Below are 26,874 nucleotides of genomic sequence, written 5' to 3' on the forward strand. Positions count from 1 at the left end.
GTCATGGGTGGCTAACCTTATATTGCGATGTTTCAAAATCGTTACAAACACAATGGTTTGACTGCAATGAATGAACGAATGACCAATCTGGCAACACCATATTCCGAGAATTAACTCCTGTGTCTATCTAACACATTACACAGCGAGCGATTTCAGACGCCTACAGTCGTGCATACCGACATGTCCCATACGATAAATAAGCTTCAACAAGAGATACCATTGAATGTGAAGTCGCCACAAGGACTTACACTGCTAAAACGCATGGTGCAGAAAATGTATTACACTGCTAGAACGCATGGTGCAGAAAATTTATGAATTTCGGGGAATTTTTTTTTTTTGGGAATCAGTGTAAAAAATTTTTAGATATTAAAATCTGTAAATTAGAATATCTGATTCTATATTCTTTCTACATTAAAGGAGCGTTCATTTCGTTCATCACAAAAAATGTAGAAATCACACCATTTTTAGAAACATGCTTACAATTTCATTGCTCTAGAAGGGCGGGCATTTAAATAAACTCCGTCCAGCTGCCCCTACCGGAAATTAAATGGCCCATCCGATAAAGGTTAATCACTTATTACAAATAAATTATATATTCATTTTTATTATATTCAAAATCAAAATATTCTTCCAACGTATAAAATGAATGGCAACACAAAAAATCCTTCAAAGCTGATTTAAAACCTTTACAATTATTGCATAATTGCTTTAAGTATACAGGAAGGTTATTAAACACCTTGATACACATTTAGCATGTTCCCTTCTGATATAGTGATAGATGAGCTGGGGGTTGATAAAGATTAAGATTGTAACCATGTCTTGTATTTCTGTTATGTATATCTGATATAAATTGGTATCAAAGCTATCCCTGTAACAGGCCGTGGAGGCCCACAGGGTTGTGAGATGCTGAGGTACCCACATTTTCTAGACAATCGGCACAAAACATAATAAAGAATAAATATACTGAGACTGAAGAGGGATAATTCTTAAGGTTTTAAATTTAAGCACAATAGACCACTGTAGGTCGCAGTGCAAGGGCCGAGAAGGCCCGCCCCTTCTACATTCATTGCAATGTTCTAAATAACTGTCTACAAGAGTTTCTATTACCTGTCATTATTCTAAGTGCCCTCTTCTGCACATGAAAAATATTAATAGCTTATGAAGAATTTCCCCAGAAAGTAATACCATAATGCATAATAGAATGGAAATAAGCATAATAAATGATCAAAAGTGTTTCCTGATTCACATATGACTTAACAGTTGTAATCGCATAACAGGCAGTATTAAGATTTGGGATAAGTTGATCAACATGTCTCTTCCATGATAGTGTGTTTACGATATTGATTCCTAAAAACTTTATATAACATGATTCAGTAATGTTCTTGTTGCCATATGCAATATTAATACAGCTGTCCTGTTCATAGGAATTTTTTGTTGTGAATTTAATATAATGTTTTTTTTTAAGTTTAAATATAATAAATAAGCATTAAACCATATATTTCAAATTTTAAAAACTCCAGTTAATCTGTCTTGGAAAACCAAGGGATCAAGTTCACTAATAATTACACTAGTGTCATCAGCATAAAGAACAGGGGTAGAAATCTTATTTAGTACTAAAGGAAGATCATTAATATAAATCAAAAAGAGCAAAGGTCCCAAAATGGAACCTTGGGGGACTCCATGCAAAATTTCACCCCAATTTGAATATGTGTTTAAATTGTAATATTTGGATTGTAATCTTATTCTTTGAAATCTTCTTTCCAAGTATGTTATTAATTTGTGAATTAAGCCCAAAATACCATAAAACTCTAATTCAGATAACAAAATCTTATGGTTAACGCAATCAAAAGCTTTTTCTAGAACACAGAATATTCCTCCCACATTATGTCCATCATTCAGAGCCATTAAAATCCAGTCAAGTAATCTACAAATGGCTTTGTCAGTTGAAGAGTTTGCCCTAAATCCAAATTGTTCATTTATCAAAATATTTACCAAGTGCTTATAAAGCCTCCTATATATCACTTTCTCTATCACTATGCTACAAGCCAGAACATCATGGGTTTGATTCCCAATTATGTCATTGCATTGTTCAATTTACCTAATTCTTCCAGCAGCACTATGGCCGTGGGGTCACTTCAGCCTCTAATAAAAATGAGTATCTTTACCTTTTTTTAACTACACACCACACATTTCAACTGTAAACAGTCATCCTCAAGCGATATACATACAAATCAGCTGAAAATGTCTATACTCTTAAGTGCATATCTGATAAAACATAAAAATTGGAGACTAAAACATTAGGTCACATCTAACTTAATTTTTACAAATTTCCCCTTTATTCACATTCACTAACTTAAACATCTCTCACATATACTTCCTGTACACTCACCTGTTCCTTCAAATGTTTCACCATCAATGTTAACAGACATGGTAAACTTGGCATATGGTTCACCATCTTCTGAGACACATTCAAACTTGATGCCTGGCCGGAGCTCATTGAGAAGCATGACAGGGCTCTTATCTCCTGGATGAATGGGTAACCTGGGAGAACTGTTGCGACGAGCTGGAGGAAGCATGGGGTGGATGGACACGCCATTACCATTCTGAACTGCAGGTGCTTCAGATGCAGCTGTGGGTTCTATATCCCCTGCACTTGTACTGCTGTTGTTGCCTGGGGGCTGAAAAGTATTAAAAAGGGACCCTTCGCTCTCTGTTACATCACTTGTAAAATCCAGGTCTGTAATGTGCATATTCATTGCCTGCTGGGCCTCTGGAGCATTCTTGAACTGCACAAAGGAACGGAGGGCAGCCTCAGCGGCAGCGTGTTTGGCCAGCTTCTTAGAGCGACCCTGCCCTTCAAACATCTGACCGTTCACCTAAAAAATATATGGAAAAGTTAGTAATTACATTTGTTCAAACTTTATAATGACTTTCAACACAAAAGTATGGCCATCTCTCCCTCTGCCACACTGCACTGTGTGAACATATGTGTTTGCATCCGTGCATCTTTCTCCATGTATTACTGCATATGTCTGAATGAGCATGCATGTTGGGGAAGAAGAAGCCAAAACAAGTAAATTAACTGCGAGTGAAAAACATTTCATTCATTAAAGACTTTTTTTTTATTCTTCTGACTATGAACTAAAATTTCTTGGCAAATATAATGAAACTGCATAGCCCATGAAGGATGCTAAAACAACCCTTTGGCTCTGGAGCTGCACTACTGCACTAAACCCCAAGAAATTCAGTGGTGCCTCACCACACAGCTTTATAGGCCGTACCACCTGCACCAGGGAATGACAACTAACTGGCAGCTGCAGCTGAACCATACAGATCACAATCCAGAGATCACCCAACTTGGCCATATTCATGGTATTCCACAACCCCTGAAGACAAATGCTTGGATAAAATTTGAAGTTACACCATAGCTTCTTCCTTCTGTATCATTTCCAATTCAGTGTTTACTGATCATCCTATCATTTAACACTGTATAACATGAGCTACCAATAATGTTGTCAAATAATAATCAATAAATAAATAAATAAAAATTAATTAATAACTCTAAAATACTTTTTGCTTAATTCAGTACAACTATCAAACCATGAGGGATATTGATGTATTTCTTGCATTGAAAATGGCACCTCAGACCAAAGGAACACATCCTGATCAATGGAGGCAGGTTTCAAGAAGCTGAATATGGCAACATTTTATACAAAACTTTTTTTCTATGGTGAGATCAACCTACCTACCTACCACTTGGCACTACAGCCCTGGGTGAGCCTTGGCCTCCTCTACAACCAGTCTCCACTGCTCTATATTCCTTATCTTCTCTATCAATCCTTTAAACTTCATCTTCTTCAGGTCATTCCAACATCATCTAGTCATCTCACTCTGGGTCTTCCTTTTCTTCTTTTGGAATATAGCCTTCCTTTTAACACTCTCTCTGGCAGTGAATTATCTTCCATTCTTTCGACATGTCCCAACCATCTTATCCTCTGTGACTTGATAAATCTTACTATATCTTCTCCTTTCAGTAATGTGTTTATCTCTTCATTGTATCTTAACCTCCATATATTATTTCCCCCTCACTGGTTCATATACGAGTATTTTGCATATTATTTCTCTCTCGAACATCCTCAGTGCATTCTCTTCTGTTACTGTTAAGGTCCATAGCAACAGGTCCTATTAATGTTGTGTATACTTGTAGCTTAGCTGCTCTCGATATTATTTTACTTTTAAATGTACTAAGATTTGTGAAGTAGGCCCTGTTTCCTGGTTGTATCCTTTCTTTAACACAATTATCATTTCTATTGCCATTATTGATCATATTTCCTACATATTTAAAACTATTCACTCCTGTAAACAATTTCCCTTCTACTATTAAATCTTGTGGCTTCCTTCTACTTTCTGATGTTGACATAATCATATATTTTGTTTTTCTTTCATTTACTTCTAATCCTGTCTTCCCTGATTTTTCTTCCATTTTCTTATATATCTCAATTATCATTTCTCTGTATCTATGACAATTATGACAATGTCATTCACATATGTACATATTTGGCTTGATTTTGTATAAATTGTTCCTCTCTGATCAATACCCTTTATTACACTGTGTAATGTCACCATGAATAGTACTGCTGATAAACCATCCCCTTGTTTGACTCCAGCATTAAATTCGAATTTTGCACTTAGTTTATTATTTATTTTAACTTTTGCTTGTGTTATATTCATTGTCATTCGAGTTAGCCTAATTAATTTATCTTGTGTTTTAAACTGTTTCATCACTTCATAAAGTCTTTCTCTGTTAATGCTGTCGAATGCTCATCTAAAGTCTACAAATAGCATATGCAAGTCCATGCTGTATTCATAATACTTTTCCATCATTTGTCTTATTACAAAGAGTTGGTCAGTTGTACTTCTATTTGGGCGAAATCTGCATTGATACTCTCCAATGATATTTTCTGTTAGCATCTTTAACCGTCCATTTATTATACTAGATAATATCGTATATGCTAAGTTCAGTAATGTGATTCCTCTGTAATTTCCATGTTCTAGTTTATCTCCTTCCTTTAGAATGGGGCATATGATTCCTGTATTCCAACTTTGTGGCATTTCTTCTGTTTTCCATATCATAGTGATTAGTTTGTGCATAGTATCTGATATTCCTTCTCCTCCATACTTAATCAATTCTGCTGTTATACTGTCTTCTGGTGCTTCATTATTCTTTGTTTTTTGAATACATTCTTCTATTTCCTGACATTTTGGTGTATTTACCTCCACATCTTCTTCTATTACTCTTCTTCCTGTTCTTATTTCTTCTTTGTCATTTTCATTCCTTTCTCTTTCTTCATTTTCTTTTTCGATGTTTAGTAGTTCTTTAACGTATTATTCCCATTGTCGTAGTACCTTCCCTTCTTCTCTTATTATTTCACCATCTTTGTTTCTACAGCCATTATTTCTTGGTTGAAATCCTTTTTTTTTGAGGTTACCTATTGCCCTATAAAATTGTCTTCCATTTCCTCATTCTTTCCTTTTTCTTCTTCTTACATATTCTATTTTCTTTCCTTCTTAATTCTTGATATCTTTCACAGTTTGAACTTGTTTCTCTTTGTAGCATTCTTTGTCTAGCATTGTTCTTCTCTGATATTACATTTGCACACTCTTCATCGAATCATTCTTTACTATGTTGATTTCCTTCTTTGCCCACTGGGTGACTCTATCAGTAGTTGAACTACCGCTGGCATAGCTCTCCAGGTCACAGAGTCATGCAAGTCCCACCACCACAACAAGGTGGAGACACCTTTGAGGGGTGCTGAGGTCAACAACACAGATATTATTGAGTCTAAAGGCGCGCCCACATTACTAATGCTCCTGCTGGTGCTTGTGTGACTCGCTATGCTCACGAGTAATGTGGACGACATAACAAGTCACGAGACAAGCAAATTTTAAATTTTAAATTTAAACACTATAGCCAATAAATTAAAATATGACTACAGCATATACACACTATGAGTAAATATACGGATCCTCACGCACCAAAGCCTGGTGAGCAAATGAAGTAGTGTGGACGAAGATTTACGAGCACAAGTAAAAGCCAGACGAGTCTCCCAATGAGCACATGCCTGGTGAGCACAAGTAATGTGGACGCGCCTTAAGAGGCAATTATCTTAAATTTAAATATTTAGGTACATTTATAATAACAATCAAAACCCTCCAGCTGCATGGCCCTGGGGTTGACTCAGCCTTTAACAGAAAGGAGTACCAAGAATCTTCCTAGGGGGTAAGGGGTGGCCGGCACATAAGGCTGACAACCTTACCTCCATCTATGAGCCAAATGTCTAGATAATGTGGCACCCTCAACGTCTCACAGCCCTATAGGCCTCCATAGCCTGTTACAGGGATAGATTTACCTTTTTTTCAATAACAACAGGATGGCACTGTACACTGCATCAGAATTACAGCGTGAAACATGTGCAAAAGTTCAGGTTCAGGAAACTGGGCTGAACATTATAATACTATCATCCAACATAGTAATTATCTCATTGAATGAATTCACTTGTTCCTTGTTCATGTACACTCAATCCCAATTACAGTAACTATAAAGTGGCCCTAGAGGTCCACCTATCTAGTATATAAAAAAAACCATCCCCATAAAAGGCCTGTTGTCAACCCAAGCTGAAGAGCTACATCTTGGCTACATTTAGCGATCCCTGACGTTACTCAAATGAAGAATGTCCACATAATGCACTGTACAGGCACCACAGGCAAATACTGCAGCTGGCCATGGCCATGAAGATCAGGTGATGAAACCTGACTGCCTCTGTCACTGTTTTGAAGAGTACTAACTTACTGATGATGTACCAGCACTCCTCGTCAATCTCCCACAAACATGGAACAGATGACATTTAAACACAGGCACTGCTGACGTGTCTTCAAAAACCAATACCCACTGGTGGCACTGCCAACAGTACAATAATACATTTCTAAGAGTGCCATCTCTTGGGGTGTGACGGCAAACTGAGTGTTAAAAATTTACTGACAGTCACAGGAAAACACTGCCTCCATTTTCTGGGTAGAAGAGTAAGCCAAGCAAGATGCATCACGTTTCTCCAAAACGTCTGTGAATTTTCACCAGACTGCATGACATTACATCCCATTAGACTGTACTCACTGCTGCGAGAGCCTCAAATATCGCTCCTGACAGACTTTAACTAAATACTGCTTTCGTGCAGTTCTTTAATATAATTCATTGCCATTCACCAGCATCAGTGGTAACATACTAACTTATTGTGTTCCAGCTTATATGCCATTAGTCAGTGCTTTCCTTATAGAACAGTCTTTGCAAGTTGATTTATGCTGTATTAACTATCATTTTACACAGTTTTACATAACACTGCATGTATAACTCCTTAGCACAGCTTAAAATTTAAAATGATGATTTAATGTAACATCATTACATTAAAAAATATTGTAAAATTCTGAACATATATTATTTATGGCCGGTCATGGTAGCTGAGTGGTCTAAGGCATGTCCTGCCTTCGCTCGCCTGGAAGCCGGGATTGTGGGTTTGAATCCCACACAAGGCATGAATGTTTGGTGTGGGTATATGTTCACTCTGTGTTCGTGTTGTCCTGTATTTAGGGCCTTGCAACAGGCTGATCACTCATCCAAGGAGTCCTACCGTCTGTAAAAATGATCATGAAACTGAGAAATCAGCCCTATGCTCCACAGTGGGAGTGTGAGGAGAAAAGAATATTACTTATACATTTCTTTATTTATTTATTTATAAGTTCTCACAATGTCATTAGTATCTCGTACTACATAGTGTTGGAATGTAACATAAATGGAAAATAACAAATGGAAAGGATGCAGAAGGAAGTGATTATGGCCTGACTGAGGTACTACCCCAGCATTTGCCTTGAGGGGCTTTGAAAACCATGAAAACCCTGTCAGGCCAATTGGTGTCCCCAGCCAATATTAATCTGGGTACCTCCAAATGTAAGTCACAAGTTTTTCTATTGTGCCAACTTGCTTGGGGGCCCTAATGCACTTGGCTTTCTTACAGGTTATTAATAATGGTTTTCAGTATCAAGACTCTATAGCATCGGATGGTAGGATGACGGATAAATGATGAACCTGATGTATTTTCAGGGAAGGAGTCATGGCCTGATTACACTATCCTGTCATTTCCCTAAGTGGACTGACGAAAATAATGAAATCCCTGGTCAGGATACCTGGTGTCCTGGCTAATATTCAAACTAAGCAGCACCTCTGAAACATGAGTCTACATCACTACCTCCACACCAACTTGTTCAGTACTAACAACACACAGCTCTTTCTTGCTATAATCCACATACAATTTCTATTAATTTCCCTTGCAGTTTTCCTGTTACTCGAATGACATTTATAAATTATCAGTATATGCACTTGTTCTCAAGTTATACAGTTATGTGCAAAGCCTGAACTGAAAACTGTGGGTTGTAAATAAATTCCCCTTTCGTTTCCCTTAACAGCACATCAATATCCAAATTAAAATTAATTGCATTCTGATTAAGTCACAAACTCCTTCAAAATTAAAGCCCCCAAAATCAGGATTCCAAAGTTTGTACTCAGTCACTTGGTGTCAAGTTCTGTTATGATTAATGTTGTGTTCAAGATCCCCCCCCCCCACTAATGGCCCTTTATAACATACATGTAAATGGAGCCTTAAGACTGTAGATTCAGCACTGGGAATAAAGACATTTTATTCAGAGTATTCACATACTCATGGCTGTTCTATGCTCCAACATATGTGTACATGGTTCATAAATGTCTGCTGAAATATTTTCTGAACAGTCTACTGTTCAGGCTGAAATGCTGTGATGTGCTAAATTTGAAAGGATACAATTTTAAAAAGGGTGTTTATGCATGTAGATTTGCACATACAGTTTGCACACTACAGAACATCAAAAGACAGAAGAATCAGTTCAACAAAGTCCATCCTGCTCAGCTGTGTGACATTTTCTTCAAAGAATGCCTCCTGTTGTGATATTCTATAAATTACTTTTAAATTGTTCCTGTCTCAACACAACAACTATCAAAACTCACTCACTCACTCACACTTCACCGTGCAACAATGAGTTTATTGGTCTTATAGTGTTACAATGCGCTCCTAAAGCCATCATCAGCCAGTACAATTTAAAGAACACTTTTAAACTACTGAATTGTGCATATTTGATATATGATTTAAAAGACATATTTTGTATGTGACTTAATAATTTTAAATATCTGATAGGATATATTAACTAAATAGAAAACCAGACACACATAGTAGTAAGTATTTAACACTTTGCGGACCGGACGCCTAGGCCTAGGCGTTTGGGTTTTAAACATGGCAGACCGGTCGCCTAGATTTAGGCTTTTAGGACACGTGTCTGTAAAAGTACTGCGTAGCTGACCTTCAGAATGTTTGTTTTCCGAGTCAGCAACGTGACCACTCTCTATTCCCCTCTTACTCTAAAGAAAAGTCCCTTTGTTCCAGTTGAAGCTTCTATATGTGAGGCAAGATATTCTCAGTGTCAACATGGCTCAGAGACAAAAGCAGTTGAAGGCCGCGCGAGCTCTCGGAGAAGAAGAAATCTGTGATTTGATCTCCGATGAGTTATCTGACTTGCCAACTGCTTCGTCTTCTGATAGCGAGGGCAGTGTCAGTGGCAGTGACAGGGACCCCCAAAATATTGTGACCAGAAGAGAAAGTGAAAGTGACAGTGAGAGCTCCGATGAAAGTGCGAGTGCTAGCATTGCGGGGATAGCCACATGGGGTAAAGTGGACAAAACACCCACTTTGGGAAAGTTTACTGATGATCCAGGGGTGAGACAAATGCCATTGGACCCTACGCAAGTGTCTGAAGTAGCTGAACTGTTTTTTTGGATTCCTTGGAGGGGAAGGCTTCGTTTTTGAATGTATAATCCTGGGAAACTCACAAAGTATGGCCTACTTGTTCGTATAGTCATGGAAAGGACTTTAGGCTATATTGGAAATTTAGAAATTTATTCCGGTGAAGGCAAGAAATTGCAAGAAACTATTCTTTCCATTTTGGATCCCTATCTGGATCAAAATTATCATGTTTATCAAGATAATTTTTATAACAGTGTGGCAACAGCAGAATACCTACTTTCAAGGAACGTACATATCTGTGGTACAATTAGGGTGAACAGAGGCCTTCCTCCAGATCTGAAAGAGGAATGTAAATCCCTGAAACGTGGTGACACCACATTCAGGAGGAAGGGGGACATTCTTCTTCAGTCCTGGAGGGATACTCGCGTTGTGAATATGATTTCCACTATTCACAATTCGAGCATGGTCAATGTTCAAAGATGACACGGGCAAGTGAAGAAGAAGCCTCTTTGTATTTCTCAGTACAATATGTTCATGAAGGGAGTTGATAGAGCCGACCAATACTTGGCCTATTATTCCCTTCCTAGGAAAACAGTAAAATGGACGAAGAAAGTTGCCTTGTGACTTATAAATTGTGCCCTTTTCAATTCATTTTTGGTTTTCAAAGAGCTAAACGAAAATTCAACTTTGAAATACAGGGCATTTCTCATGAATGTGGCAAAAGCCTGGGCTACAGACCTCACGGTGGCGGCAGAACCTGAGTCAGACACAGACATAGTACGACCGGGACCATCTACTCCCACCCCATGGAGGCCTCATATGGACCCCCTTGGCCGACTCTCGGGTGATATGCGGAAACATACCCTCGTGAAAATTGTGTTGGGCGAACAATTGACGGGGAAGTATCCTTCTAGGCAGTGCCGTGTGTGCACTGTGCACAAGAAGCGAAGCAAGACTTCCTACGTCTGCAAGTTCTGCGTCATGCCTCTTCACAGAGGGAATGTTTCCAGAAATATCACACTCTCAAGCACTTCTAGGAGCTCTGGTAGGTCTTCTCCAAAAATTTTAGTTCATAAAATTAATTAGGAGATTTTATATTAATTTTTAAAGTGAACAGTGCACAAGTTAGGGTAGTAGGTTTAAAAATGCCGGTCCCCAGGGTGATTTAAATATTTAAATCAGCGGTCCATGAAGTGTTAAGTTATATGAGACAATACACAGTGTGACAATTAAGTTCCTGAACTGAGGCCTTAAAAAGTACACAAAAAAAGATAAAAAAATAGTTATTATAACCATCACTCAACAGAGTCCCTGCTTGCTTCTGCACAACATTTACATTGTTCACAGAACAAACTGAATGCCTGAGAAAATGCTTCTTCCCAAGTCTCCTTCAGTTCTCTCATCACAGTCTGTTGGATCGATCAAACAGCATCAAATCTTGTCCATTTCATCGCAAATTTTTAATTTTTCCAGCACAAATTCATGATGAATGATACCTTTAGCATCAGAAAATGCAGTCAACATTGCTTTCACTTGCGAATTTTTGCATTCTCACTTTCTGAGCTTCTCTGAACCTTTTATGCCATTCAAACACACTTGTTCTCGATAAACATTCTTCACCATATGCACTTTTCAACGTTTCAAATGTTTCAGTAGCTGTTTTCTTTAATTCTACACAAAACTTAAATGTTGCTCTTTGTTCCATTCTGAAACTTTCGACACAACAAAAAGCTAACTTCACAAAAACAACTGTAATCTCCATATGCATTAACCAAACATGTTTAAACTTGCACATCAGATAAATAAATGTTCTCTCTTACTAGTCCTGTTCATCCCTGATAGATGGTGTTAGTAGTATTACTGTAAAAGCATCAGTTTGGAAACTTTATTGTCATACTGTGTATACGGAGGGCAATTCAATAGTTCAAAAATGTTGATTAAATTGTACTGCCTGATGATGGCTTTAGGAGCAAAAACATGTAGCACGGTGAAGTGTGAGTGACATCTGATAGCTATTGTGTTGAGACAAGAACAATTTAAAAGTAACTAATGTGTGATATTTGTTGGTTTTAGAAATTTATAAACATGAGTGTTCAATGAATTTTACACGTGGATTTGAGTTAATATTCTTTCAATATTCGGGTTACTCATCGCCTAAAAGGTCAGGATAGAATGACACATCTGAGTTTTGGTTTTAGGAAATTCTGGCTAAGGCTACAGATATGCTGACAATATCTGATGACTTCTATTTTCATCTCAGCAGATACATCATTACACAGAATTTCTGGTACTTGGCTGAAGAGGATCCTGCGCAAATGCATAAAGATCATATGGGATTCTTCCACATCTTGACATATTAGATTCTAAACTAAAAATACTTTCTCTCTGCACAGCGCAGACTGTGCTTTACACTTTGTGAACTGGACGCATGATATCAGGCTTTTAGGACACATTAGGTTGTAACACACTATACCTTGCTCTGGCGCCATGCAACTGCAATGAATACTACGTAATAAATCTTCAGAATGTATGCTAGGTATTCAGTAACTTGACCTGGCTGGCTAGGGTACCTACTCCAAAAGAAAATAAACTTTGCCCCTTCCAGCTGTTTATGTACCAGGCAGGAAGTTAGTAGAGGGGAATATGTTTCAAGGACAAAAGTGGTTGAAGGCAAAGCATCTCTCTTATTTGTTTTCCATTGAGCTATCTGACATGCCTTGTGGAGGAGTAGTGATTAGTGACTCATGCAGTGGAAGTGACAGGGGTCAACAAAGAATTGTGGCCACAGATAATAAAAGTGAAAGTTGCCTTGTGGCTTATAAATTGTGCCATTTTCAATTCATTTTTGGTTTTCAAAGAGCTAAACGAAAATTCAACTTTGAAATACAGGGCATTTCTCATGAATGTGGCAAAAGCCTGGGCTACAGACCTCACGGTGGCGGCAGAACCTGAGTCAGACACAGACATAGTACGACCAGGACCATCTACTCCCACCCCCTTGGCCGACTCTCGGGTGATATGCGGAAACATACCCTCGTGAAAATTGTGTTGAGCAAACAATTGACGGGGAAGTATCCTTCTAGGCAGTGCCGTGCGTGCACTGTGCACAAGAAGCAAAGCAAGACTTCCTACGTCTGCAAGTTCTGCGTCATGCCTCTTCACAGAGGGAATGTTTCCAGAAATATCACACTCTCAAGCACTTCTAGGAGCTCTGGTAGGTCTTCTCCAAAAATTTTAGTTCATAAAATTAATTAGGAGATTTTATATTAATGTTTAAAGTGAACAGTGCACAAGTTAGGGTAGTAGGTATAAAAATGCCGGTCCCCAGGGTGATTTAAATATTTAAATTGCCGGTCCACAAAGTGTTAATAAAAGTTTCAGCAGTCAATGCACATTGATTGACAGGCCAGTTTGCCATGGCTGCAGGAACTGCAGGTACATGTGAGTGGGTTCCTACACATACAGCTTCCACTTCTACAACTGTATATTCCAACACAATCCATCACAGTAGAAGACTTCATACATACTTTTATTTGGGTTTGTAATTTAAACCCATGCAGAAGCATACATGTGCTAAAGCTTGAGAACACAACAGAGCAACCAAGCATTTCAGTCAAATGTTAAAAATGAGTATTGCTGTATCATATATGGAGAACAAGAAGGTGGCAGAGGAAGAGGAGGGAGATGAGGTGGAGGAGATGGGAGTGAAGGAGGAGTTGTCATCATCATGGATCAAGCCACAGCTGGTCATGTTGGTCTCTCCATCTTAACTGTGGGCACCATATGTTTTGTTGTCTTACTGGGCTGTATGTTAAAATTGTATTATACAGGATGTCCCAGACTTCAGGGGGGGTGTTCCTTATGTTAAAGTATGCCGATATAACCCAAAATACCTATGTCCAAAGTTGAACGGTTACGGAGATAATGACCCGAGAAAAGTGTGGTCTTCTGGCGGGTCGACGCACTGTACCTGTCAGCTGACAAGTCTTATCGATGTTTGTCCTTGAGTGTCGTGATGATGGCTCACACTAGCCACATACACTCGCATACCAGAATGCGCAGTCATCCATGTGTCATGTATAGTGCTTGGAACCCTAACGACAACTATGACATGGCGTGCAAATTTTCTTGTACTTCAATTTAATGGCTTCATGTCATTCACAAGTTAGTTTGATGTTATGTACATTATTAACATTACAGAAACCACATATTCCTGGCAGTTTTAATGTGTATTTGGTAATCATCAAGTGTGTAACACCTGTCAAAGTTTCACACTTCTCTGACCATTATCTCCGTAACCGTTAAACTTTTGACATAGGTGTTTTGGGTTATATCGGCATACTTTAACATAAGGAACACCCTCCCAAAGTCTGGCACATTCCTCCTGGGATTCCCTGTATTTTCTTTGAGAGGTTTCCAGTTAAAACCTCAGCTCACAGAAGACGAACCAAATTATTTGAGGTTTATCTTAGTTTTCCTCAGTCCTTCTAGGAAAATGCCAGGACAGTACCTCAAATTTGGCCAAAACCACTTACTGCATGTTAAGTGATGTTGCCACACGCCGACGTACAGCTGCCACGACTATTGCTCGAGGTGAGTTCTTTATCTCGTGGATACGGGTGCTTCAGATATGGGAGTGCAACACACTTCAGGGTACATGAATCCGGGGTCTCCAGAACACACCGTATATTAATTTAAAATTTCATACAGTGATCAATCTTTATATTATTCCTCCAAGCTAGCTGCTCTGTTACACTTAACCTTTTTACACCAATTTGCCCCCAGCTCACTGACTGTACACGCCACTTGCTAGCTACCCTCCTGTAACTCCCTTTTTCAAATGTCCACCTCCACTCCCTGTAAACAACTGCCCTCTCTTTACAAGTCCCCCAGTGGGCATAAAAAAAACAAGGAAATAAAAAGAAAAAGCCAAGGGTCGAGCCCAGCATCTGTCCTAAGTTCGTATTTTTCTAGATGCCCATAAACTTTTTAGGTTTTCAATGCACACAAAAGCAGGGAACCCAAGACCCCTCCTGGCCGGTCTCGCACAATGTCAGTTCATGGGTTTATGACACTAGGAGCAAACTGGTGATGTTAGGGACAACAGTGACACCCTAAGCCTAAGGAAGACAATAGTTGAATTGCTACTAGACGGTCCGGGGATATCTTGCCCGAGGAGCGTCTCTCAGGGAGTGAAACAACACATAAATTCGTCATGCTCTCAATTACATAATTTTGGCGAGGGACGTACGGTTACAGTGAATATCAGAGTAGCAGCATCAGCGAGTGAGTTAAGGTTCTATAAGATCCACCTACCTCAACAGAAATTGTGAATACTGGAGCATGGACAGGTCCGGTCATGCTCACTGTGTTGTATATCAGTCCTGGCCGGAGCTCATTCAGGGCACACACAGCATTCTTTGGTTGACACTGTGCTGGACTTCGCTTTCTCTTCTTTTTGGATGGGCCCACCACTACAAGAAGCAGAACCACATGCATGTAAGCATGATCCCTTGCATCCACCCAGACAGCCATCCAGGCCTTAGGACAAAGAGTTTCATATACAGTAATTGAGTGAGTGGATGTAACATTATGTAATTTGGTACAAGTATATTGATATTTCAGAAGAATAGACTACCTCCTTCTTCAGGGTCGAAAAGTAAGCAAAGCAAAGGCCGCACCATAGCTCAAGCGGTTAGTCGCTGGCTTCCCACCACGGCTGCCCAGGTTCCATCCCGGGGCTGGTCAAGTGGGATTTGTGGTGGAAAAAGTGGCACTGGGGCATTTTCTCCAAGTACTTCAGTTTCCCCTGCCAAACTTCATTCCACCAAATTCTCCATCATCATACTCACCCAGGGCAGGTACAATAGGCCAATCAGTGGCCCCCATGCCGAGTGGATCCAGCTGGACTCCACCCCCCCACTCAGCGAATTAAAAAAAAAACAAAGCAAAGAACCAGCAATACGCAGGCAGCAAGCAGAGTGTTACAGCTCAGAATACAGTACCCTTCACAGATACCAAAGAGAGGACCTCAGATCCAACACAATAAGGGTATAGTCCTAAGCAGTTAAACAAACAAACCCACATTTTAATGACTTTTTTAGATCTTTATCAAACAGTATTTTAAAGAATACCATCTTCATGACTTCTACACCTTTCAACTGACAGAACACGAGAGCTTACAAATCTTTTAAGTGCTCTGTAGTTCATATCAGAAATGTCATTTGCTTATATTGCCAAGGGATAGCTTTGAAATCAGACACACAAATTAACAGATAAAACATTTAAACGATTAATTGGTTTCCTAATAATAATCTCAATCAATTTCTGTAAATCCCAAATTACTGTGACAAAACGTCATTCCCATACTTTCACATAATGTGCCAACACTGCCTTCTACAGGGTGGGGCATAACAATGAGACATACATACTTCATATTGGTGCTGTGGGTCAGTGGTTCAAGTATGAAACGTGAATTATTATGTTTCGACTGCGAGAACTTATTTTGAAACTACATCTACTGTAATAATTTGCCAAGTCTACCCAACCTGTGACTTGGGCAGTGGTTGTTGGGAACCAGATGGGTAATTTGATCGGCTAATATCAGGGTGATCATTGTGATTATGGAAGGTTAGATTAAGTAACTCAGCTGGTAAAACTCTCCCTCTGTCTTGAGGGTCGCAATACAGGGAAACAAACCGGTCAGGCATCATACAACAAGTCACAATGATTCACTCTGATAATAAAGCGCATTTATTGACATGCAATTCCGTGTGATTATGGACAGGGTTTGGACTGGTAATGGGATTTACTGGACATTTACAGAACATAACTATAAATAATTATGAGTCTCACTGAGTTACACACGCCAAAGATCAGTGTAACTACAGCACACATAAATTCTTCTCAGTCTTCCTTAGCCGTTGTTTGGTAGCGGCTTTAATGATGGACGTTCCCCTTCTCTGGGTTCCCAAACTGTCCCTGGCCTCAGCCACCAGCTTCTCACTTCTAACAACGGTTACTCTCAACTGACTCAACTATGACTGAACTATTTAGTCCTCATTACATAGCCCGAGCACAGAGAGCACTGAAAATGTCTCTTCTTACTGGGGAAACAACTTGTCCACAGAGCTGTTCCCTATAAATTGCTACTGTATTCTCGCGTGTTACTTGGCAATTGGTCTACATATCACAATATTTTGTACTTCACCAGTTTATACTCTTTCAACAGTGAACTACTTTAGTCACAGAAGTGACAAGGCATGATCATGTATGTTGATCAATTTGTAGCTCACATCAATTTAACCAATAAATGGGTTTATAACAAATATTTCTGGAGTCCCCAGACATGTTTGTTGACTTATAAAGTTGAAACAAAAAGCCCCCAGATTACGTGTGTCAATGACACATAGCCCTCCAAATGTGGCATCTCATGCAAAAACAAAGTCCAAGTGCCAATTGGCTGAGATCGAACATAGTTCGTAATTCATTCATAATTTATTTAACATCCATAAACTGTTACACAAGTAAAACTGGACAAATCAGTTAAAACCATCTAAATACTACAAGACAACAACTCTTAAAAGTGTACAAAATGATACACAAGACAAAGAACAATACAATCAGTCATCTTAGGATCATTGTCCCCCGCTGAAGCTTAGCAACCACAGATAACAATTAACTTCAAACAGTGATTACAGCAATGTACTCAATGTCACGGAGGTCATTCAGAACACATAAGGCATGGACACTAAATTGCAATTATCATGCCAGTTCTTCCTTAATATGTTTCAGTTCATGTACTGTGCATCTCTTGCAGCAGCCTACAGCCTTGTGTCCCACCTTGTGAATTCATACATTTCAACTATTTAAGTGTTCTAATTTTTATAACTAAAATCAATTTCTCTCCAGTTTTTTCACATATACTTTCAGTTTTACTTTTCAGTCTTTCAGTATTTTCTGAGGTGATAAGGGTTCCAAGGACAAACAGTCTGGGAAACATTAACTCACTCCATACAGCTAAGTCCTTGAGAAGCCAACAGATGCTCAGATGCTCAAAAAATTCCCTACATTTCATGGAACCGGATGGCTCAGTACCGTGCTCACAAAAGCCCACCACTGGTTACTCAGCCAGATGAATCTAGTTCATAACCCCCATTCTATTCCTCTAAGACCGGCCCATTTTAAAATTATTCTACCATCTATGTCTTCATCTTTCCTTCTCACTTTCCCACCAAAACTTCATATGGATTCCTTTCTCTCTCATTTATGCTGCATTCCTCGCTCATCTCATTATCCTAATTACACCTCGCAAGAGGTACAAGCCATGAAGCTCCTTGCTGTGCACTTTTCTCCAGCCTCCTATTATTTCATCCCTCTTGGTTATAAATAATTTCCTCATCACCCTTCAATCAGACACCATCAATCAATGTTCCTCCCTTGATGTCAGAGACCAAGTTTCATATTCATATAGAACTACACGTCAAATTAGAGTTTCATATATTTAAATCTTTCCAGTTTTAGACAACTGCTCTTACTTTCCTCAATAATAAAATCTTGATTTTTTACTGTCATTCTGTATCTGACTGAAAAACAGTCCTCTGAAAACTGCTGCATCTGAAACACACTCTAAGTACTACTTCAATTTCATGAATGAGGACTGTCACAAATGAATCTAATCATCAGCCCAATCAGGGCTTTTCTGGTGACAAAAACAGCTTCAGCATTAAAAATGTCACTCTGCCCTTACCACACTTTGACCTAACAAAATACATGGACTTGTGGTGACTCTGAAAATGTCATTCACCAAGACATCAGCAACAAGGAATTAAGTCAGGACACAGATGAGAACTTCATGAAACTGTGAAATTTTCTGTATAGCTCAAGATAGTATGTTTTCACGCATGAATTTATTATTTTGATTTGTTATTTCAACAATCTTCAATTTTTATTTCAACGTGATTATAAAAGTTTGACACTATTATTTTTGTTTATTCCCTTTGTTTGGCTACAAACTTGCGCCACTAAACATGCTCTGTGACATGCAATATTTCCTTCAGCATCTCGTTTAATTTTGAAGACCCATTTTGACTTCACTACTGGCTTATTCAACGGTCTGTCTACTATTCTCCATGCTTCGTTTGTTTGAAAAGCTTCTAGCTCCTGTTGAATAGCTTCTTTCCATTTAGATTTATCGGAGCTTGACAGTTCCTCTTCATATGTGACTGGTTATGACTCCTCATCTTTATGCATGGCTAAGTAGGTAATAAATTCTGAAAATTCTTTCTGTTTCCTGTTCAGAAGTGGATATCGTCTTTCTTCTGAATATCCTGGTAACTGTTCTAAGCCATTCATCTCTAATGGAATTTCATTTCCTTCATTTTCTACTTGTGTTTGTTCTTCTTCAGGGTTTTGTTCTTGCAAAATCATTGTTTCATCTTGTGAGTCAAGGTAGAAACTTGACAACTCTGGAAGAATCTCTTTAAGCTGAAATCCTTTCTCACTCTCTTTCTTGTTTATAATTTCTTCTTCCAGAAATTCTACATCTCTTGCCTTAACTATTAGAGACGGACTGAGGGGATCTGATAATCGATAAGCTTTACTTTCTTCACTATGTCCCACAAAAATGTATTTCTTGCTCACGGCATCCAACTTTTTTAATTTCTCTGATTGTACATGAGCATAAGCTGGACATCCAAAAATTTTTATGTGGGAGAGATCAATCTTTTCTCCTGTCCATATTTCTTCAGGCAATTGGTTCTTTAGTTTCTTGTGAGGTGATCTGTTCAAAAGATATACGACTGTTTGTGCTGCTTCAGCCCAGAAAATTTTGTTGCAGCCGGAATCATACAACATACATCTTGTTGTTTCTAAAATACTGTGATTAGCTCGTTCGGCAGTTCCATTTTGTTGTGGGTTATATGGCACAGAGAATTCCCCTTTAACTCCCTTTTGTTTTAACATGTCATTGAACAATCTGCTGCAAATTTCACCACCATTATCAGAATGAACAGCTCTTATAGTCAATCCAGTTTCTGTCTCAACCATTTTCATAAATTCTTTAAAGGTTTCATATGTGTCACCTTTTTGTTTCAAGAAACAAATGAAGATTTTTCTACTATGATCATCCACAATAGTCAAAAAATATTTAGCATTCCCATAAGAGGGCACTTCAAATGGCCCAACCAGTTCTAAACGTAATAGATCAAGTATCCTTTTTGACCGTTTTTTCTTTGTTTGTAGGAAAGGCTTCTTTGTCATCTTGCCTTCCAGGCATGGAACACATTCCTTTGACTGATCTTCTTGTTCTTGAAAATCAATGTCACTAGCTAAACCTTTTTTTAAGCAACCGCATGCTAACCCTATTTAAATGCCCAAAACGCCTATGCCACAACAGTTGTTCATCAGTTTGCTAGTTACCTGCAACCTGTTCATTATTTACAATATTAGTACAAGATTTCTCACATTTGTCATTATTCTCTTTGGTATTAATCTTGTCTTTAGTTGCAATATTTGCAGATTGGGTCAAGTTAACTTTGGTATTTAAAAATAAATCCCATTTTCAGGATATGCTTTGGCAAGAAATTTGCCTCTTACCTCAAAATCATCACAATCATATAAGTTGCAACAGTCTTGGGTGAATAACACAATTGTACCCATATTTACAATTGAGTTTACAGACAACAAATTTGTAGACAATCCCGGTACATGCAATACTTCTGAGATATGGCTATAATTGTCATTCACAATTTTTACATAACAAAAACTTCACTAGTGAACATGTTATCATCAGCAAGACTTATTTCATGTTTCTTAGACTCATGTGTTTTATAATTTTGCAAAACAGTCTTATTTCCGGTCATATGGTATGAAGCACCAGAGTCTGTTACCCAAGTATCATCCTTAATTTTAACATGATAGACAGAGGGGAGACAAGAAGTGTGCAGATTGGAAGAGGAGTTCGACAAGGATGCTGTTTATCACCAATTCTGTTCAACTTGTACAGCAAATGCCTTACCAAGGAAGCTCTGGATGGGCTCAGAGACTTCAAATTAGGAGGGCAAATTATTCAAACTGTGAAATATGCAGATGACCTTGTGTTAATGGCTAAGGAAGAAACTGTGCTACAGTGCATGATTGATAGACTAATTGAAATTGGAAGGTGCTATGGCATGGAAATGAATGTGGAGAAAACAAAAGTAATGAAAATTTCGAGACAACCAACCCCAGTCACAATAAAGATAGACCAAAAACAACTGGAGAATGTGAAATGTTTTAAATATTTGGGTAGCTTGTTAACAGATGATGGAAGNTGGATTGGTCATGTTTTATGCAGAAACTGCCTTCTAAAAGAAGTTATTGAAGGAAAGATAGAGGGGCGGATAGAAGTGACAAGAAGACGAGGAAGAAGACATAAGAAGATGCTGGATGACCTTGGGGACAGAAAAGGATACTATCATTTGAAGGAGAAAACTCAAGATCGCATTAAGTGGAGGAATTGTTTTGGAAGAGACTGTGGACCTGTCATCTGACAGATTACTGATGATGATGATGAGACAGATACAACATGCATGGATTTTTTACTGGTCTTATTTTTCCATTTATTTTCATTACACCTTTGATCGGATCTTTCTTTATTTTCATCAGTACTATTAACTGATTTAGAGTGATTGCCCTTAAATTTTTGGTTGTGTTGATTGTTGTGATTATTATTGTTTGCCTTATCCTTATCTTTAAACCAACAGTTTTTGTTTATATGGCCTAGCTTACCACAAATTTGACATTTTGGTGGTTTACGTTTAAACTTATCTCTGGACAGAAATGCTGAATCTGAATTTGCATTTTTTCCAAATTCAGTGTCTTGCAATAGCTTAGATTTAATGAGCTCACACATGGGATAATACTCTTTAGTTAAATCCTTTAACATTAAAGCAGCTAATAGCTCATCTTCTATTTTCTTGCCCACTGAGACTAATCTAAGATTTATTGACATGAAGGCACTAACATATTCCTGCATACTTTTATAGTCCTCAAGTTTCAAAGAGCACAAATCAGTTAAAATACTTATCCAACTACTGACACTCTGATCTTTGAATGTTCTTTCCAACGCGTCCCAGGCTTCCTTTGCTGTAAGTCTGAACATGTAAGATTTAACTTGGAGCTCCAATGTCAGACAAATGATGGCTCTGGCTTTCTCGTCCTTTTGTTTCTTGAGGGATGCGGGAGTTGTATCTTCTGCAGCATATCCACTGACTGCTGTCCACACAGTTTCAATCACTAGAACATTTTGAATATCAAAGCACCATTCTCTATAATTTTCGTATCCTTTGAGCTTATCAATATTCACGAAGGGCTTTGAAGTGGCCATGATGAAACTTGTCTCTTTGTCTTGGTGGCAGCTTCAGTCCAAGGGATCACTTTTAAATAACACTTTCACTTTTTACTATTTATACTTATCAATAATATGATCCTGGGCCCATAACCTGTTATTTTTGTTACTTCCACGTGGATCAAATGATATGTAAGAATCAGTGTTCAGTCTTAATAAAGCAGGGTTAGACTGAACACTGATTCTTATCATTCGATCCACGTGGAAGTAACAAAAATAACAGACACAAAGTTCACTGACAACTGTTTTGAGGACTCAGTAGAAAGAAGGGTACAAGGGATACATTTTATGGTGCAGGAAATGTGAGCTCCATGACACTGATCACATTGTCCAATATTTGTAATGAGGACGATGAGACAGACCAAATGAAGTCACACATTACATTACATTACATTGCATTCCATGGATCCAAAGTTAGTCAAATGACTGTATGATGTGGAATATGTCATATAAATACAAAACATATGTACAGTCCCAATGGAGTTCTCACACAAGAGAAACCAAGAATACACAGTGACTACACACAAGGCTATTTAAAGATACATAAGTTATTTTCTAGACAATAGGTATTCATCAACAGAGTAGAATGAACATGTATTTAAGTACTGTTTCAATGCTATTTTAAATTCTGCCTTTTCACTCATAAGACCTTTGAGATCAGATGGCATGTTATTAAAAATTTTGATCCCAGCATAATATGCTCTTTTCTGAAAGCATGAGAGGTTAGCAATTGGTTTATGAAGACAGTGTTTGTGTCTTATGTTAACACTGTGTACATCCGCATTCTTCTGAAAATGTTCTTTGTTATTTGTAATGAAGTTTATTAAAGAATATATATATTCACAAGGAAAAGCTAAGATTTGTAGTATCTTAAATAGATCTCTACAGGAATTATGGGATTTGACAGCCATCATGATTCTAACAGTTTTCTTTTGCAATGTAAATACCTTCTTACTGACAGATGAATTACCCCAGAAAATTATTCCATACTTCATTAAAGAGTGAAAGTAAGCAAAATAGATTGATTTGAGAGTGTCAATGTTACTAATATGTAACATGAATCTAACTACATAACATGCTCTACTTAGCTTTGGAATCAACTGATCGAAATGGTTTTTCCAGTTAAATGATTATCAGTTTGCAAGCCAAGGAATTCTGTGTTTACTCCCTCTTCTATACATTTATCATCATATCCTATGTTTAATGGGTACTGTGATGAGTTTTTTGTTATAAATTTTATTACATTTGTTTTTTTTGGTTCAGGGACAGCTTGTTTGCAGAAAACCATTTACTCATTTGCGAAAGAACCTTGCTTGATAACATGCAGAAATCTAGAACACTAGTGTCATCTGCAAATATTATAGGTGTGGATGAGGTCCTTAGTGTAGGAGGGAGGTCGTTTATATAAACTATGAAAAGCAAAAGTCCCAAAATTGACCCCTGTGGAACTACATCTTTTATTATTTCCCACTTTGAGTAGGTACTTTGGATTGAATTTGATGATTTTATTTCAATCTTTTGTTTTCTATCTGTTAGGTAGGATCTGAACCAACTCAACGCTGTTCCTTGATTGACAAAAAAAATGTAATTTAGTTAATAAAATTTCATGATTTACACAGTCAAAAGTCTTTGCCAAGTCACAGAATATTCCACCAATATGCATTTTTTGATTAACAGATTTCAACACACTCTCTGTTAACTTAAAGGTTGCACTTTCAATAGAAATTCCTTTCCTAAAGCCAAACTGTTCTAGGACTAGTATACTGTTACTCTGAAAATAATGGCTTAACCTACTGTGCATAACCTTTTCAAGTACTTTAGAGAAAGTAGTTAGCAGTGAAATTGGCCTGTAGTTTGACATACTAGTCTTGTCCCCTTTTTTATATAGTGGTCTTACTACTGAAATCTTAAGACAATCAGGAAAGATTCCTGTGGATAGTGAGTGATTACAGATGTGAGTTAATGGGCTACTAGCGGCCTCCGTAGTCTAGGGGTAACGTTCCCCCCTCGTGACTCAAGGTACGTGGGTTCAAACCTGGCAGAGGTCGTGGAATTTTTAAGGGTGGAAAAATTCAGGGAACAAGTCCTCCAGGAGGGACTTTAAGCCGTGGGTCCCGTGTCTTAGCTTTACGGCACGTAAAAGAACCTCACGTCCCAAGGGGACCACTGAGCCAAATTCAGGACATTTCCTGCCCAACAGTAGTCTCTAACCCTCTGGTAGATGGGGGAATCATCTAGATACCGCTGAGCCAGTAGAGGCCGAACTCGCTGGCTGAGTCGGGACTGATGGCACGCACCAGTACCGGTAGGGAATAGAGACTGGTAGAATATCATAGGGGGACACACAATGGACCAACAGTTGGTCTAAGTGCATGGGGAAACCCACCCTCTCCAATACAATAATGGGCTACTGATTAGGGTTGCACAAACTTTTAAAATTTTACTTGTTATTCCATCATAACTTGAAGAGTTTTTTGTTTTGAGGGAATGTATTATACTTTTCATTTCAGTTTCGGTGGTTGCAATGGTTTTAATACCAGGAAATTTTCTAGGAAATGCCTCTCTTAAAAATGAAATGACATTTATCTCCCATTATTGTATGAGTGCACTGCAATTAAGTCTCCTTCCTTTATACATGCACATCTATCATGATGAAGGATGAAAAATAAATGCCTCTGTAAGAGTAACATGTATCATGATCTATAATGTAATTTATTTTCAGTTTTTCTTATCACCCATCATGCAACAATATTAAGAGTTAAGCACACCTGACAGGCAACAGGCATACCAAAAAAGACAACACATGTAGCACAGAAGGAAGAACTACATTGACTTCATTTAAAAACACTGTAAATATGAAAACACCAATCACAGTAGTGTAGAAGGCGCAGCACTCCCTCCACCCACACGCCCCGAATTTCAGTGCACCTGAGGATGGCTGAGTAGGCCAAAACATGTAGTGCAGTGATGAATTTTAGAGGGATTTAATTTTATACCTTGATATTGTTGGATGGTGGCCAGTAAACAAAGCTGAAAAAAGTAAAAAGTAAAGGTATCCCTGTAACAGGCTGTGGAGGCCCATAGGGTGTGAGACGTTGAGGTTCCCACATTTTCTACACAGTCGGCTCATAGATGGCGGCAAGGTTGTCAGCCCTACATGCCAGCCGCCCTTTATCCCCAAGAATATTCCTGGTACTCTTTTCTGTTAGAGGCTAAGTCGACCACAGGGCCATAGTGCGGCTGGAAGGATTAGGTCAATTGAAAAACCCAATGGCCTCATCGGGACCTGAACCCACGACCTTCCAGCTTGTAGCAGAGTGCCTCAACCAACTATGCTACCGCATGGCCCTAAACAAAATTGAAAATAAATTCTAATAAACAAGACTGGAAATAAATTCTAATACCAACTGCAATGGGATGCCAAGTCACAACTTGGATAAACAAAACTGAAAATAAATTCTAATAAACAAGACTGGAAATAAATTCTAATACCAACTGCAATGGGATGCCAAGTCACAACTTATACCATAAACTGAATGACAAAAGCCATCTACTGAGGGACTCCTCTGATACTAAATCTATGACTATGAAAGGTTAAACAGAGCACTTAAGAGAAGCTGATTGCAGTTTCACCTCAGCTGTCACAAATCGCTCATGCACTGAACCAGAAATAAACCCAGAACCCCACAGTAAACCTGGGTCTTATCATTTGGTGTCATTATACAGCATAGCCCATCAATGTACTGTGTTTAGTACCAAAACACAGTTATGCAGACATGAAACAATGGAAGCCTAAGCCAATTTCACCTTCCTAGATACACACAAAGTTACCGAGACTGTCAGACACGCAAATTTATACTCCTGTCAGTATAATATTTTGTTCTGTTAAGTCATGCCATTCCAAGTTTTCTCATAAACTTCATATTTCAGATGTTCTCATGCTGATGCTTTAAACTGAACCATGTCTTATGTTGTAGCTGCAAGCAATGTCTATATTGCAACCACTCTACGCCCTTTTTTTTCTTGATGTTTATTGGGTTCCGGTGGCAATGAAAGTCTTCCTCAGGATCGTTTACGGGTCTTGGATTATGAGACAAAGGGTAATGATAATGCGACTGCACACATTACAATTGCTTACTGGTTTAATATATTATTTGCAGAACACGTCTATCCGTCGGAATCACCAAATTAGAAGTCCCTCTTGAAGCTCGGACTATATCCTTGAGTTTGGGGACATTAATTCTCCCACCCTCGCAGATATGTCTTCATCGCTTCTCATTCGATCATTCAAACGGAAGGCGGGTGTTACAACTTTGAATCCTCCAATACCATCTTACAATTATATCTCCGAAGCCGCTGGTCCAGCGATATTCCCAACGATTCCTGAGACCTCGCTGGACTGCAGCTGCGAAGTGTAATATTTCATACGATGAGCGGCATCCTTTGCTGGTAATATATGTATTTATATTGGCTTCACGTAACAACTGACACTGTGGCATCGCTATTCCGTGCCGCGGGAATATGAGTGTCAGCTGTTTATACTCCGCTTCCACCAAGTCTTACTCTTAATATCCCAATTTAATCACTACCTTAAATTGGACGACTTCA

The 26,874-nt window shown here is 38.5% G+C and overlaps 1 protein-coding gene across 5 annotated transcripts in view; it reads right to left on the bottom strand.

Moving 5' to 3' along the window:
- Positions 1 to 26,874, bottom strand: part of LOC111869511 (double-stranded RNA-specific editase 1) — an 83,618-nt gene that overhangs the window by 37,236 nt on the left and 19,508 nt on the right. For 3 of the 5 annotated variants that reach the window (XR_004513561.1, XM_033753458.1, XM_023861086.2), the window contains 3 exons: positions 15,195 to 15,352; positions 6,851 to 6,958; positions 2,390 to 2,876 (listed from right to left, as the gene is read on the bottom strand). Coding sequence is in view for 4 of the 5 variants with exons in the window: in XM_033753458.1 (XP_033609349.1) it covers positions 2,390 to 2,876; positions 6,851 to 6,958; positions 15,195 to 15,352 (753 nt within the window). In the remaining variant the exon portion in view is untranslated. The remainder of the gene's footprint in view (positions 1 to 2,389; positions 2,877 to 6,850; positions 6,959 to 15,194; positions 15,353 to 26,874) is intronic. The other 2 variants (XM_033753460.1, XM_033753459.1) reach the window with 2 other exon arrangements.

This window comes from Cryptotermes secundus, unplaced genomic scaffold (assembly GCF_002891405.2).
Source record: "Cryptotermes secundus unplaced genomic scaffold, Csec_1.0 scaffold10, whole genome shotgun sequence".
Taxonomy (NCBI): Eukaryota; Metazoa; Arthropoda; class Insecta; order Blattodea; family Kalotermitidae; genus Cryptotermes; species Cryptotermes secundus.